We start from the raw sequence: 15,803 nt of genomic DNA on the forward strand, positions 1-15,803 counted from the left end.
CAGTGGCATAGAGTGGAGAGGTGCAGCGTAGCTTGACGTGGCGCAGAGTGGAGTGTTGTAGAGTTCAGTTGCGGAGAGTGCAGTGTTGCAGAGTGGCGGAGAGTGCAGTGTTGCAGAGTGGTTTAGAGTAGATGTCGTAGAGAGCAGTGGCATAGAGCACAGGGGTGCAGAGTAGGATAGAGTGTAGAGACAAAATACAATGGTATAGAGTGGTATAGAGTGCAGTGGTGCTGGGTTGATTGGCTTAGAGTGCAATGGCATAGAGTTCATTGATTAAGTAAAACAATGTAGCATGCACTGGCGTGGAGTACAGAGGTTAGAGTAAAGCTCAGTGGCATACAGTAGGGTGATTTAGAATTGAGTGACGCAAAGTAGATCGTTTCAGGGTAGAGTGAAGTGGCGTATGGTGGAGTGGTAAAGGGTAGCATACAATGGCGTAGAATCCAGTGGCGTTGTGCACTGGTGGGAGTAGATAACAGTGGCATAGAGTTGATCGGCATAGAGTGTGCTGGCGGATGTTGGAGCAGTACAGAGTAGAGTGAAATGGCGGTGTTGTAGAGTGGCGTAGAGTGGAGTGGTGTAGAGTGCAGTGGCGAAGAGTGCATTGGTGCATAGTAGACTATGGTAGAGTGCATTGGCAGAGTGGTGAAAAACAGAGTGCAGTGACAGTGCGGATTAGCGTATAGTAGAGTGGCGCAGAGTAGAGTGAGATGGAGTGGGGTACAGTGGAGTATGCATGGTGTGGTAGCGTACAGCTATTACATACCATACATCTTCAAGGAAAATGCCCATTAAATTTACAGAGACATATAGTTTTACTGATAAGAAAATATAGCGCACAAAATAAAATGTGACAAGATGAGAACAAAATTTAAAGGCCAGTTTACAGAACTCCAGCACTGGTGGAAGGATACGATAAATAGTGTATGGGTCAAAGAAGAGACAAACTCAAGCTGGACAACCTAAAACTAATAAAGCTAGCAAACAGAAACCAAGCAAATGTGACATACAAACCATAAAGCCACTGGTACCCAATGGGCGGAATGCATTCCCAGGGAAGCTTTCCAAATGTCCCCTAGATCACATTACCAAACCAGACTGCTGCGCTAACTGGTAACGCTTCGACCTAAAAATTGGATCCTAGTCGAAGTAGCAAAACAAGCAGTGCTCGTCAGGAAACTTTTTACCTTCTTTCTTGGGACTGCTTTCAGACCTCGGAGGGCAGGGCTTGCCAAAGAAGTGCCAGGGGTACCAGGGAGCAGCGAGGGGTTTGCAGCTGCATCCTGTGGTGACCCCTAAATGACGTCTATGAGTGTCCTAATTCACCAGTGGGTAGGCTGGTGAACAGAGGATAACATGTCCAACACATTGGCTATGACTGAATGAGAGCATCTGTTTGGATACAGGTACTAATATTGTCGGTACCACTCTACATATAACTGTCCAACACTGAAACAGGTTTCTCAGGTGAGTCCTCTGGAAGGCAGTGTCCTATCAGGCAGATTCAAGAAGAAATAGTCCCATACCTGGAGGGCCAGCAGCGTGGCCAGCACCAAAGTCTGGTACAAACCTCTAGAAAGGGGCCAGAACTAGAGGTTCGAGTGGTGCCAGGATGAGCACTCCACCAGACACTGCATGAGGAGCCAAAAGGGTCATTAGTCTTTGGTCACTAATGTGCACCCAAAGCATGTCAAGCATGGAGGCAAGCTCTGCAGTTGGAGCCACAAATCGCGATGGATGCCATGCCATGGAGCCGGCTGAGACTTCTCTAATTCGCATTGAAGAAAAAGAACAGTTTATTTGGACTGTCTAATCAGTGAATGATCCTCCTTGTTTTTTGATATACAAGAAAAACAGTCTAACAACCATAAGAGGGTAAACCTGGTGTCTAATTGGATTTAACCAAGAGGACATATACTCGATGTATAAGCGAAGGATATAATTTTCTTTGTTCATTATTATAATGAACAAAGAAAATTATATCCTTCGCCCTGAATAAGTCCTTGAAGGGCGAACCGCGTTGGCTACGGCCTGTTTTTTATTGGAGAAAAAAATTGACGGAATAAATAAAGAATACACTACAAACAACAACTCCACTGAAGATTCATCATTTGTTTATGTTGAACTAGATGTGCTAGTATATGAAATGTCTATTGTTATATAGGTCATAATTATATTGAAGAGTGCTGGACTAATGTATATTTGTTTCCACATATGATTGCAAGCCACACAGCACTTCTTGGTCCAGTTGCTCTAATCCAAAGAATATGGAAAATTCACCCAGGCTGTCATAGCATCCATAAATTCCTGACTGAACACCACACAGGAAGAATTAATTAAGGAGCTTTGCCTTAAGAGAAGACCTTTGCTCTTGGGATTTACTCTTGAGCGCCCAAGAGCTTTAGAACAGAAAGTTGGCATCAGGTTTTGCTCCTCTGGAAATAGAATAGCAAAGCACAAAGTGGCACAGGATGCTCTCTGGTCGGCGTACCTAAGAGTCAATATGAATCCCAATAGGAGTGGTGGGAAAGTTTTCGCAGAAAGCTAGCTTGTTAGCCAAAGGAGTCTTCTGTTGCCACCTCTTCTTTTTTAGCTTCTTGTACATCGGAGTGGAATTGGGGAGCACCCAGACAGTAAGGGAATCCTGGTTCTTGTGCAGATTGGATGCAGCCACCCTTCTCTACTGCAACGTGCACACTGAGGGAGCCAGGCTCAAACTCAGGATGAAGGAAGAGTTTTATCAAGGCAAGATTACAACAGAGCCGACATAAGGTTAGCTAGACTTGTGTAGGACAAGTCTCTGGAGTCAATGGAGCTGGTAGAGATCTGGACCACAGTTCTGCACCCTGGGAGGGAGGGAGAGTCGACCTCTCGATCCAACCAATTTGCAGGCCCAGAGCGAAAAACTGGTTACATTCCTCAGTCCTGCGGCAGCAGAGGCCTCCGAGGTACATTGAGAAGCTAGACTCTATTTGAAAGGGCATGTAAATCATCTTGATCCCAACAAATCCTCCACTTCTGGGCACAGAGTTAGTGTCCTGAGCCAAGACAACAGGGTCCGGTTTTAACAAGCTTGTTATTTTCCAGGAACTGGATAGACTTTTGACCAGACACTCACTTTCGCTGGCCTCGATTGCACCCCTTGCATAGGACCAATGTATAAAAGTGTCTGGATGGCTTTCTAGGGAGATGCTCCACTACCCCACCAGCAGGAATGGCGAGCAGTCTCTCATCCATTGACAGAGATAATACTTGCCTCTTTACTCTACTTCCTGATGATAAGATCCAATGTCTGTTTAGGAATCAGTATTCTTCTATGCTACATGCAAGCAGGCTGTTCTGGGAGAACCTTGTATGTTATATTAAAGGGATTTTATAGAACACATGTACTCTTGGTGCCTCCCTGACCACATAATGTAGCCACTGATATTTAGAATGCTTCAGTAAATAACCTTGTTTTAATCTAGTCTAAACATAGTGGCATATGGTATTGTAAGCAGCTGAAAGGGGGTGGGGGGGTGGCTGGAGATCAAAAAGCTAGAACCACCCAAACATTTGATTGGCGGCAGATAAGTACAGAATTTGAGAGGGAGTATATGCTTTAAATCAGATTCTGAATGAAACTCTGAGAGCAACAATGCAAGGCCACCAGTATTCTACAGAGTGCACTGAAGGGAATATGCTCTCTCCCAGAGAGTCAATGAGGCGAGCACAGAAGTGGTAGACATGACTAAATCACCACCGGCAAGACAAAACTGAACTTCTTTAAAAGATATCCAGAAAATCTCAGGAAAAAAGTGCGCGTGATCATGAATGAGCCAAAGATTGCAGAGACGGCCCTGTTTTTTGCCTCCTCATTCAGAAATGAAGCAATATTCCTAACAAGTTTTTGATAATAAAAGGAGATAAGCACACACATTTACCTCAATCTTGAACTCCCAGGAGCTCATAGAGGAAACATTTCATGTTGGCAATATCTATCAAGCCCAAGTTTAAATTTCCCATTTATAACCAGAATCGTTTTTCATAATTTAATTTAAACTGTTGCATTCCATCCATCATCAAATGAATCTCAGGGTCTTGAAAATGGACAAAGAGGTCAAGTAGTTGTCGAGACAGCAAAGAATTTAGTGTTGTCAGCGAACCTGTATGAATTAACGCTCCTAGCAAGAAATAATTTAGCTAGAGGGATCACACAAACATTAACCTTTAAAATATGCTTGACAAACTGTAGTGCGCTTATGACCGTTTCACGTTTTTTCTCAAGTTGACAGGGCCGATTAATCTAGATAAGAATAGCCCATTCCAGGGACTATGGGAAGACCACATTGACTTTATATTGTCAGAATTTTCATCTGTTCAAGTAGCAGGAGATATGCGGGGATACTCTATTTTATAGGGAGAACTGTGAGAATTCTGGATAGCATACATTTTGTGGATTTTCCAGACCTTAGAACTTTCCCTCACAGAAAAATGTGTGACATTAGTGCTTGAAGTTTTTAGGTCATTGTGGGTAAGAAAAGAAAATTTGCTAAGTTCCACACAAGTCACAAAACTCTGGACTCACTTAGGTCTCTAGTTTTCAGAGATGTCTGGGATTATTTGGTTTCCCTGGGTGGGGAAACCAAATAATCCCAAATAAACGCCCACTGGGCATAGCTGCGCGTAGATAAATCACATTTCATTCATTCATTCATTCGTGGCGGCGGAGCCCGGGCCCAAATATCTCTGCTACCTATATCGCTAGAATTGGGCAATTTTCATGGTTCAAATTTGGTGTCTCCATGATGCATTTTGGGGCCTTTCCTATAGCAAGCGATAGGCCCACATATACAGAAGTGAGATACTGTTTTTATCTGAAGACGTGTTGGAACATGAGGTGACGAAGGATCTACACAGGTTCCAAAATGTTCTCTTAATTAGAAAAATTCATGATTTTAGCCAAATTTGGTGTTTGTAAGGCATTCTGGGCAAGAAACCGTAGTGGGATACACACAGGTCACAACACCTTGAAATCCCCATGGCATCTAGTTTTCAGTAATGACTGGGTTTAGTAAGTTTCCTTGGGTGGTGGCAGAGCAAGGCCTACATACCGCTGCTATGCACATTACCAAAATGGGTCCATTTGTATGGCAAAAGCTTCATCTCTCCATCTTGCATTTTGGGGATCTTTCCTGTTGATGGTGATTGGTCCACCCACACAAGAGGGGTACCTTTTTTAATAGGGAGGTGTGTGGGAACGTAGAATAGCAGAACATTTGTTATTGTTAATAGAATTTCTCTCCATCTTTCACTTCCAAATCTAAGCCAGTGTGGAAAGAACACATTTTGCAAAAGAACACATTTTGCAAAATGCCCTCTGAATCACGATAGTATGGCTACCCCCAAATTCAGAATTGTACAAACAACCACAATTCCTAAACTCAGTATCTCTGGAACTTTTAAAATATGCATAATTCCCTCATGCTCATTTTTCATTCATTAGTTTTCGCTATATGAATTTAAGCATAGTCGATACACAATGAAAAATCATAAGTTGCAGCTCAGTTTTGGGATTTGGGTATAATGTGTTTTTGGACAACCAACAAACAGTATACATCCTGGGGACCAGAAGGGCTGAGGAACATAACAGTAAGTTACTGTTGCAAGTTGGCCATCGAAGCAAAAAATTACATATGAAAATATCTGCTATTTCTATTTTCCCCATTGTTTTTGATTTCAACAAGTAGTTTCTATACGAAACCCATGAGCAATCTACACAAACAACCCCTAGATGAATTCAGTCTACTTTTCAGAAATGTGTAGCATGAATTTCATTCCACCCCCACCCCACACCCCACTTCCGATCTCCACATCCCCACTAAATACACGTAGGTTGAAGCCACAAGATATAGGAAACACAGACTACCACTTTTAAAAAATAAAAAAAGTTTTATTTTTTGTTAAATTGTTTGTTCTTGAAAGCTGGGAAGAAGATGGTGATCTTAGCATAGCAAATGGTTTGTTAACAACATTTTCTGAAAAAAACAAATACACCCAATATATTGACCAATTGTATGTGGCTTCTCCATTGTTTGACCACAAGAATTTCAAGTAACATAGCTGTACACAAAATAGCAATGGTGGAAGAAAATTGTCGATAGTAGACTGATCCAATCTAGCTAACTGTATAACTGATGTGAATAAAGGGTACCTGAAATATTTGGAGGGCAACAGCTTGCTCTAGTGATACGTTAAGTACATTTTTCAGGGTTAGTAAATAGTTACACTTCAGTCTGGTAAGCAGATTCACTGGATGGGTGTCAGTAGAGGTGCCATATTTTAGATTAGTCCATGCCACTTTGAACTCTTCCATTGAGAAAGGAAGGAAAGCAGAGAGGGTGTTAGATAGTAATTCAAATTCAGAGGTAGCTACTGGAAATTTTTCAGATTCTATTTCAAATGGTACCTTGTCTATTTTCAGTTTTCCTTAAAAAACAATTATTTTATAGTGAAACAACAATTGTACATGAATACCATTCCGACACCACAATACAGTGCCAATCAAACAAAGTATAAGCCTCTACCTCCATTTCCTCCCACTTCAACCCACTGTAATCAATTAAATTACAGATACAAAGGCCTAAAATAGACTAAATAAGTGTGATCTTTTTGCATATCTAGTCCCAACCCTCAAGTAGTCCTCACCTTCCTATGACCACACTGCAATTTGCCAAGTGCGACTCCCTTCTATGTGTCCAGTAGCTAGCCTGTCTTCCGGGATCTCATGTCCCCCAGATCTTCTCAAACTTTCTCACCCCCTCTAACCTTGTATACCTCACGCTCTAGGATTTTCCAACGTTCCATCCCTGCTACCTTTTTTATTGTCTTGATAAAAGAGTCATTTTAAGTGTTACATATTAATTGTGAAGGGATTATTTTCTTAGTGGTTTTGGTCACATCTACAAGATTATTAATAATCAGGAAGACGGGGAGAAATGTATATTCAAGTTGCCAATGTCAGAGGTAGCTAATGACCGTTTGATAAAGGACACCATGCTGTTGCGTTTGAAAAGTCAGTAACCAGTGTCCATATTTTTTGCAGAGTGTGACTCTGTAAGCCACGTTTCTGTAATGAAATCAACAAAAAAGTGATTAATCAAATGCTTAAATTAATCCCTGCCACTGGTAATTAATTACACGGGCTGGATCCCATTCCATCTTAATTGCCCACCAATAGGAACAGTCCAGCCTGAACTGCCAGGCCAGGTCCTCCCTGAACCAGAACACAAGCAAACCAAGACCGGTTTCGCCCTATTTGGGGCTCTTCTTTTGGGTGCAGCTTGGCACAGCCTGAAGCCAAACATTAGCTACCTAATTCGAAACAATCAGATGAGGGAATGTTCAACAAAAAAGATGTACAAAAAGATGGACCTTAAAAACAGACCACATTTTTTGGACTAGCTAGTTCTGAGGTGCCTCATTCATCAAAACGTAGGAAACTTAGAGTACTATTGGGAGTAGAGGCAGGACCATTCTCTGTATGATGGCTTCCTGCACATTAGGTACCAGACCACAAAGCTTTGTATTAAAGTTAAAATGAAAACAGTTTGTGGTCCACAGCAGAGAAAATGAGAATAAGCCAAGTTGTAAAAGTACCAGATTCAATATCAAGAGAATTGTTCCTTGCATGGTAGTTCTAGCTCTCCTTGAGTAACTGTTTGGAACCAGCTTTGCCATACCCAAAAAAGTTAGAAGCATGTCAGACTTTGCTTTGAGCAAACGTGTTTCAAGCAGAAGCCACATCTTTATGTTAAGATGCATCTATTGAGTAATACATACAAAAGAGCTTGAGAATTTGCCCATGTAGGTCCTACAAATGTCAGGAATAAAGGCATGCATGTGGGAAGTTTTTGATGCAGTCTTGGCTATAGTGGAATAAGCATGAAGTCTAGGAGGAACTGAATCACGCTTATAATGGAAATGAGGGATTAGATTAGGGGAAGAGGGGGACATACGTGGTTAAAGCTTAAGCCAGGAAAGGCAGGGGTTCTAATGGGTGATGGTTATGTTGATCTCTGGTCCAGCTCCTTTTTGCCTAGACATGTGGGGCTTTCCTCTTCCCCTACACGAGTAGTCAAGCCTGGGTTTTAAAATTCACAAAGAACTTAGCATAGATACTCAACCTAATGTGATTGTCTCCTCCTATAAATTGCTATTCAATTAAGAAAGTGGATCAGAAAGAGCTTTCTACTAAAGGCAGAAACATGGTGGTATCTGCTTTTATTGGTGCATGGTTGGATTTCTGCATTGCCTTTTATTCAGCCTCCCTTCGTCAATAGAAAGTCCAGGGTGTCCAGAATAATGCAGCCAGATTGTGTATGTGGCACGAAGGTTCAGCCATGTAAAGTAATGTTTACAATTGGGTTACCACGGTTGCCCAAATTTAAAATACCCTGATGCATAGATCAGTCACAGGGTGTGCTTCTTCCTTTTTAAAATGCTGTCTCAAGACTTAGCACCAAGAAAGACATATAAGTGTACCTTCTGACAACTTGATGGTCTGTCCACGCTACAGAAAAAGCCGGAATTGGAGCCAGAGAATTTCAGTCTTGGACCCAAAACTATGGAACTATCGCCCTTTACAGCTGAGGCAACATCCTTGGGGTCGACGATTGGGAAAGTCTCTACAAACATGGGTGTTACTAATTCCCGCTGACATGCAGGCATTTGATAGGTTGGTATGTGTATCTTTCTTTTCTATGACCCTATTGATAAACTGAGTGCTCGATAAAAGGTTTTTAATATAGCCCATAGCCATAGTGTCTGCCACGTTCATGTTGATTTGAAACATTTGCAACGTTGTTTCTTTTGCTCGATGAGTTAAGTTGAGAAACTCTTGTGTGAACTCCAGAGGAAGAAATTCGGCAAATCACTCTGTTTGCTCGGTTTTGTAGATTATACGAGATCATCACTATGGAATCATTGATTTCGCTCAAATAATGGGGCATTTTAATAGTTTTTCTTTCCCTAAATCTCCATTAGCAAAGCCTCGATAGCCTGAAAGGAGGATATAGGAAGAGCTGACATTTAGTGTTGTAACATTGTTAGAGTGAGCTTGAAGGTTTCCCATTTCATGGAATGGGCCATCATTTACAGCATCATATCCGGAGCATTAGAAACCACTAGTGCCGAGTGCTGTATTGAGCGGGTCGAAACAGACTGCTCAGTTATAGATTGTTCTAGAGCCTTAACTGTCAATGATGAATAAGAAGGAGCAAATCTTAAAAGTAGGCCAGGAGCATATCTTAAAAGTAGGCCAGGAGCATATCTTAAAAGTAGGCCAAGCAGCAAATAGCGGGGGAACCAAAATTAGGGTAGGCATGTCTTTGAGCATCAATGTGAAACAATTTAGAAGGATGTAGCTAATCCTGATAATCGACGGTTTTATTCTAAAAATCAGATTCTGCATCCTTTCTGGGTCCTTTAGGTGGAGTCTAATTCGGTGTAGGGAATTGCATTACTGGTGGTGGTAGTTTCTGCATGCAATTTTGTCTGGTTGCAGTTTGTAGGCTTGTTTGAATTAGTTTGCCTAAAACACAGAGGAAAGAACTTGGGAATATAGAATTAAAGAGCCTTTTATTTATTTTTTGTACTTTTTCTCACTTTGCAACATGGTACATCTCCTTGGTACTAGTAAAAGGATTGGAATTTCCCAAGTTGTCCAGTGTAGACACATTAGATATGAGTAAAATCAGTACAGAGAGTCACCAAAGGAAACCGCTTTCAACCTCCAAAGAATGAGTTTGGCTATTGAGCATGTTTACCTAATGATCTGGCATTGCCTGTTTGAGGTGTGGTTCAGGGAACTGAAATGGGTAAGACAAACATCACACTTCCACTGATGGCCAATCCCGAAACTGATTGCATTTCCTGCCCTCATTTTCTCATGGTTGCTGCCTGAGAAAGGGATGGTCGTGCTGGGATTCCTAGCTGGTAGAAAAAACTAGTTGAAGCATTCTTTATTAAAATACTGCTCTGCCGTGTGTGAGACACAAGCATTCAAAGGCGGCGGTGATATTGGGAAAGTCAAAACGAATGAGTGGTAAATAAGTGTGAATAACCACCAGCCCCAACAATGAAAGAACTGAAAGTACATAACACCAATTTAGGGCATTACTGTGTAAGCCCCTGTATTAGAATCACGCAAAAAAAATAAAAAATGAGATGCCATTATTAAAGATAAGGAGAGGAAGCTACACACATTGGATTTCGAAGAGCTCTTACTCAAACCCACAAACAATCAGACAGTACTAGAAAGGTCTTGATAACAAAGGCTTTGTATATATTTTGTAATCTACCTGTTTTATGCGATTGGCAGACCATGGGCCACAGTGACGGATATTCCATTTGCCAAAATATAAACCCTTTAATATGCTATGGGATTTATATTTTGGTGGACGGGACATCCGTCACTGTTGTGACGGCGTAACTCGCCCGCCAAGATCTAAATCAGGCCCTAAATCCTGAAACTCTTTCCAGCAGACTATAGGCATCCACTTTGCAAAGAGGGGGGAGAGGAGGTGGTAACATCTATCGCGCTGAGTACATAAATTCATGATTCATAATGCAAACTATAAATTAGCACTAGACAAAAACGGGCAGCAGACGGATTACAAAGATCTAGCTCAGGTACAAATGAAACAAGCATTTTTAATGCAATAGTCCTCACATTTGCGCAGGTTTATGCTATTGGTATTGTAAATGCCAATGACATTTATTTATGTGCTTTTTAAAGCAATACATATATGAAAGGCATGGTCATTTTTAATGCAACTAGCTCAAACTCTCGCAAACGCAAGACCACTCTAATGGTGGCCGCACCCCCTTTATTTAGACATTGCTCGCTGTATTCAGGGAGCAGAGTTTAAAGAAAGGGGCGCTGCCAACATTAAAGTGAAAGCGCATATGGTGCGCTTTCACCCAAAGCGAAATAATTAATTAATTTAAAAGGTTCTGTATATAAAAGCAGGTGGCCTGTTGCAATGTTGTGGGTGGAATAGGGGAAGTTAATTAAAGAAAAAAATGCTCACCAACTTATAAAGCAGATCGTGTAACAACACAAGTAAAAAGTCCAGTTGTTATGTGAGGTTACAAATGCAGAGAAGGTGGTACCAAGGACGGGCTATTAGGCCTATTCACGAATGAAAAGTAACGATTTTGCAAGAACAGTAACAGGATCCAAATGAAAAGATGGGCGGAAATGGGTGGAGCTTCTATGCCGTAACCCAATACAGTATGCCTCGCAGAGCAGCACATGTGCTACCCAGGCTCGACCCAAAAAATTAAAACTGGCAGAAAATGCTGATTAATGTTTAAAAAAAAAAAAAAGTATAGAACAGCAGACTTGACTTGAACCACAACATGGTACAATTTCAGCATTGTTCTCATTAGAATTCTTGACATTGTGAATTTGCCAAACAAAAATATGTGTTTAGGGCCTCGTTAGTTCAAGTCATTGATAAAGGATATCATTGAAAATATCTGAAAGGCCACATTTAAGCTTGGCTTCAATGTCTGAAAGGGCATATTTAAGCTTGGCTTACATGTGGCCTTTCAGATATAGGGTGGCGTTCTTGACCATGACAATCATACTGTTAACATTTTAAGCATAATAAAATATAGCAATTTCAGTTTTAACTAAAAAGTGAAACTGTTAAACATTTAATTCAATTGTAACTACACCCATTTGCCTCAAATAAATGTACAGGATACTATAAAACACACACAATAATATGTTCGTTAAACATGAATTATATAAAGTGGTGATGAAAATGGAAAACAAATATATGTTTACTATTCAGGGGCCATCAACATAAATTAAGCATCAAGTGCACTTACCTCTGAAGAAATACATGAGGCCTAGAGCATCTTCTCGGTCTTGTGGAAGACTTCACATTAGGTAACCGAGCCTGTGCTCGTAGATACTTCAAAATAACTTGAAAATCCCTGTTTAACAAAAAACAAACTTTGTCAAACACCGCAACCGCACGCTACATTTACAGATCAGATGACAAAGTGCAACATAAACACACTACACAGAATTATCTGTGCAGCAAGTGTTAAATCGCAAGTGGATTTTTTTTTATGGTGCAGGCATTCTGTTTAGCATACCTGTTTTCGAGGTTAACAGATTTCCTTCGCACTCCATTGCTCATCATCCAGTAATTACAAGCCCAGTGATTGGGATCTGAAATAAATGTAATTATTTATTTTAGAATATTCTTCACCCATTCACGTATGCCTGAAAAGTACACAAAATGAAATTTTTTGACAGTTCCCTGGGGTAGCAAGGGGGCTAGCATCAAGAGGGGATTGCATTTACTTTATATGCCATCTAAAGGGTTTTAACCACTAACATGATCGGGTCTACAAAATGCACAGGGCACTACAGAGGTCTTACATTTCCTACTACTGTCTAATAAATACATGCAAAGAGGAAAGTAAGGCAGCACTCTTCTCTACAGGTACTACTATTTCTAATCTTTATGGTTTGGCTTGGCAACACAGATGTCGCCAAACAATTACGGGAGAATCACCATAAATGGGGCTTTGTTTCCACCCACATGTTGGGAGCCAGGAGTTCATGTTTTGATTGGGCAGGAGTTGTGTGCGACAACAAAAAAGTGCTTTTCCTCCACACAGCTGTGACCATGTTCGTTTATTTATCCAGCAGCCGGAGCTTGAACTTTCAGGGGAACACACAACACTGTAATGCTAAAAAAGTGTCTCTGGTAACTAGATAACGTATGGCGTTTTTTTCTGGCTGCATAATACATTGTATGAGAGTAGTCATTTACCTACATAGATTTTTAGACCCGGCTTGACAGTGCAACTGTGACCTGACCTTATGTGATCAACAGAGCTTTCAGAGTCCTACCAAGAGAAGTGTTAAGGTTCCACCCACATGTTGGTCCCCTTAAGTACAAGATTTGATTGGGCCGAATAAATGTGTTTCCACTTTTTGGCTGATGGCATAGTTTATACTTGAGGCAGTAGGAATTAGATGCCTATTGTGGCAAGCCAATACCATGGCTATCAGCCTGATCTATTTACTATGAAATGTTATGAACAGACATGAAAAATTTGTGTGGAAAACATATGCAAAAATAAAATATATATTGGATATGCATTTAGGTGTGTTACTACTCTATATTAAATCCTACAGATAGGTATTGTTACATGGAATCTCACAGATTACTGTAGTAGGCAAGGGTTTTGACGCAGAGGGTATATTGTTTCTGCAAGCTGTATTTCTACATATCTGTAATTTTATGACTGTTTGCATCCGGCAACTGGTTGCCAGTTTATGTGCGTATGAATAGGCCGGTGTTGTGTAATAAACAAAAGCCAAGGGTAAACGGTAATGGTTTCATCAGTTCATTGGTGTAGGAAAGTCATTCTTTTTGCCCTGATCACCCTCATTTTTTGACTGATACTGGGGGTTAGGGACTCTGGGTGTGCCCTGGGCTCCGCTAACTAGGCCCAAGACCTGTGCTCTGTCCTTAAAAGGTATATGGTAACTGGTGTAATTCTAATTGGCCAGAACAGTCTACCTGTAAATCCCCAATAAATGGTAGGGCATGTTGATTTAGAGACCACAGTGGAGTTAGTACAATTATGTGTGCACTGCTGTGGTACCTGGTGTCAGTCTAACCGCTTCGCCGCAGTGGAATTTGATGCGTGCTCAGAATGGACTGCCCCCGGCCGTTCGACGCACATGCCCACAGTTGCGTCAGGCGGCCGTGGGCCGTCCGACGCATCGAAGAGGCTAAAGCCAGGCATGCCTTGCAGGCTGGTTTTAAATAGAACTACGACCAAATTCGATTTTGGAATTAAAAGTATTTCCAAAATCAAACAACCTTTTTATTACATAGAAGTCACCCCGAAGGTATGCCTTAGATGCCCCAAGGGTACGGTGCACCCCTTTCTTCCTTCACGTATGTATGTTGCTCTTTACTTATATCTCAGATTAGAAACATTTTCTCTTTGCTTTTACAGCGTTCTCTCAGGCTCCATATTTAAACAAGTCCCAATAATAATTGGGTATAATCTATTGGATCGAAATGTCGTTGACTTGCATGCAGTTCTATAACATTGTATTTCAAAATTTACAGGCTGTGCTGTTCTTTACTGCTTTGATACGCACTGCGCTGTTTATTACCTTTTTGCAGATTATTTGTACATTAGATTACTCTTTGGCTTTGATTTTAATTAGCTCAAAATACTACATTAGGGGCCATTGTTCATGCACTAACTTACTATACGAACACAAAAAGATGATTGAAAGAAAACTGAACATTGTCAAATAGTCACCCCGAGTAAAGAGATCTGAGCCTAAATCCATCATTCATTTGCTCACATGCTATTCCAGTATAGACCCAGCCATATGCAAATCAGTCTTGACCCTGCCCGCCAGGAGAACAGTCCAGAATGAACTGCAAGGTCCTCCCTGGGCAGGAAGCAAGCATCCTGGGACCGGTTTCAGGATATCACCACTGATCAACCAGGCTAGCCTGAATCCAATGACATAGTGAGCATGGCTGGGTCCAAACTGGCGTGACATGGTGAGCAAAAGAACTGTGGACTTAACCTAGATCTCTTGACTGGGGGGGATCAGTGTTTGAAAAGTTTCAGCACTCCATTCATCTTGTTGTGTTTGCTATGTTTGCCCTTAGTGGCCAAGAGTATGCTCAGACGGGGCTCCCTTGCTCACTGTGCCACTGTATTCAAGCTAGCCTGGCAGATGAGGGGTGATACCACGAAACTGATCACAGGATGCTTTTTTCCAGTTCAGGGTGGAACTGGCCTGGTAGTTCGGGCTGAACTGTTCCCATGGGGAGCAGGGTCAAGACAGATTTGCTTATGTCTAGATCCAAACTGGGGTGCACAGTGAGCAAAAGAACGATGGATTTAACCCAGATCTCTTGACTGGTGGTGAGAGTTTGAAACATTTCATAACTCCGTCCATAATCTTGTTTTGTTTGCCAACTTAATATACTACAGGTCCCTACTGACTCTAGGATTTCTCTTGTATACTCATAACTTCAAGCACATGAGACACACTTAACTCGTGGTTGAGCACAAGCATCAGAGAAACACTCTGTGCGGGTCCATTACTGAAATTAGTTTCCTGCAGTCATGGCGTGGTCTGAAATTTGTAGTTTTTGGAGGGGACATCATTCCCTAGCACACTATATTAGATTTTAGAATGAGTCAGAATGCAGACAAGTTTGAAAGGGGAGCTCCGGATCTGTGTCGAAAGGCCAGATCTGTGCTGAAAGGCACAGAAAGCAGAAAATTGATGTCAGCACACAAGGGTGGCGCTTATATGCAGCTTTGCGTCGTCATTTCCAGGGTGGTACTGAGCCAATGCGGAGCCACACAATGCCACCTAGCGGCGCGTGGTAGCATAACTGACAAAGGTTTTTAGATCCAGTGTGGTACTTGGGAAGTATTCTAAGGTTAGAATCTGCAGTTAGAAGTGGCCCTCGTGAAACCTGTGATCAGAGAGAGTTTCTTAGTCAGTGATGTGGGACTGTGGATTCAGATACAGAAATGTTGGTGCACTGGCTGCGAATTTCTGTTCCATCCTCAAAGATTTTTAGGCAGTGTTTGTATATTCCAACAATCAGTTCTTGCCTTTTGCTTATTTTTCTCACACTGATTCAGTCATGCCTTTGTCTTCAACTAGCAGCAGTATGGTAGGGTGGAATGGAGAATTTCCTGTCGGGGAAGACCCAAAATTAAGGCAGAAAAGAGGG

The 15,803-nt window shown here is 41.5% G+C and overlaps 1 protein-coding gene across 1 annotated transcript in view; it reads right to left on the minus strand.

The window, feature by feature from the left end:
• Nucleotides 1–15,803, minus strand: part of LOC144822710 (uncharacterized) — a 103,555-nt gene that overhangs the window by 38,237 nt on the left and 49,515 nt on the right. The window contains exons 3-4 of the mRNA XM_078680517.1: nucleotides 12,154–12,229; nucleotides 11,881–11,988 (exon numbers count right to left, since the gene is read on the minus strand). Coding sequence (XP_078536643.1) covers nucleotides 11,881–11,988; nucleotides 12,154–12,229 — 184 coding nt within the window. The remainder of the gene's footprint in view (nucleotides 1–11,880; nucleotides 11,989–12,153; nucleotides 12,230–15,803) is intronic.

This window comes from Lissotriton helveticus, chromosome 3_1, assembly GCF_964261635.1.
Source record: "Lissotriton helveticus chromosome 3_1, aLisHel1.1, whole genome shotgun sequence".
Taxonomy (NCBI): Eukaryota; Metazoa; Chordata; class Amphibia; order Caudata; family Salamandridae; genus Lissotriton; species Lissotriton helveticus.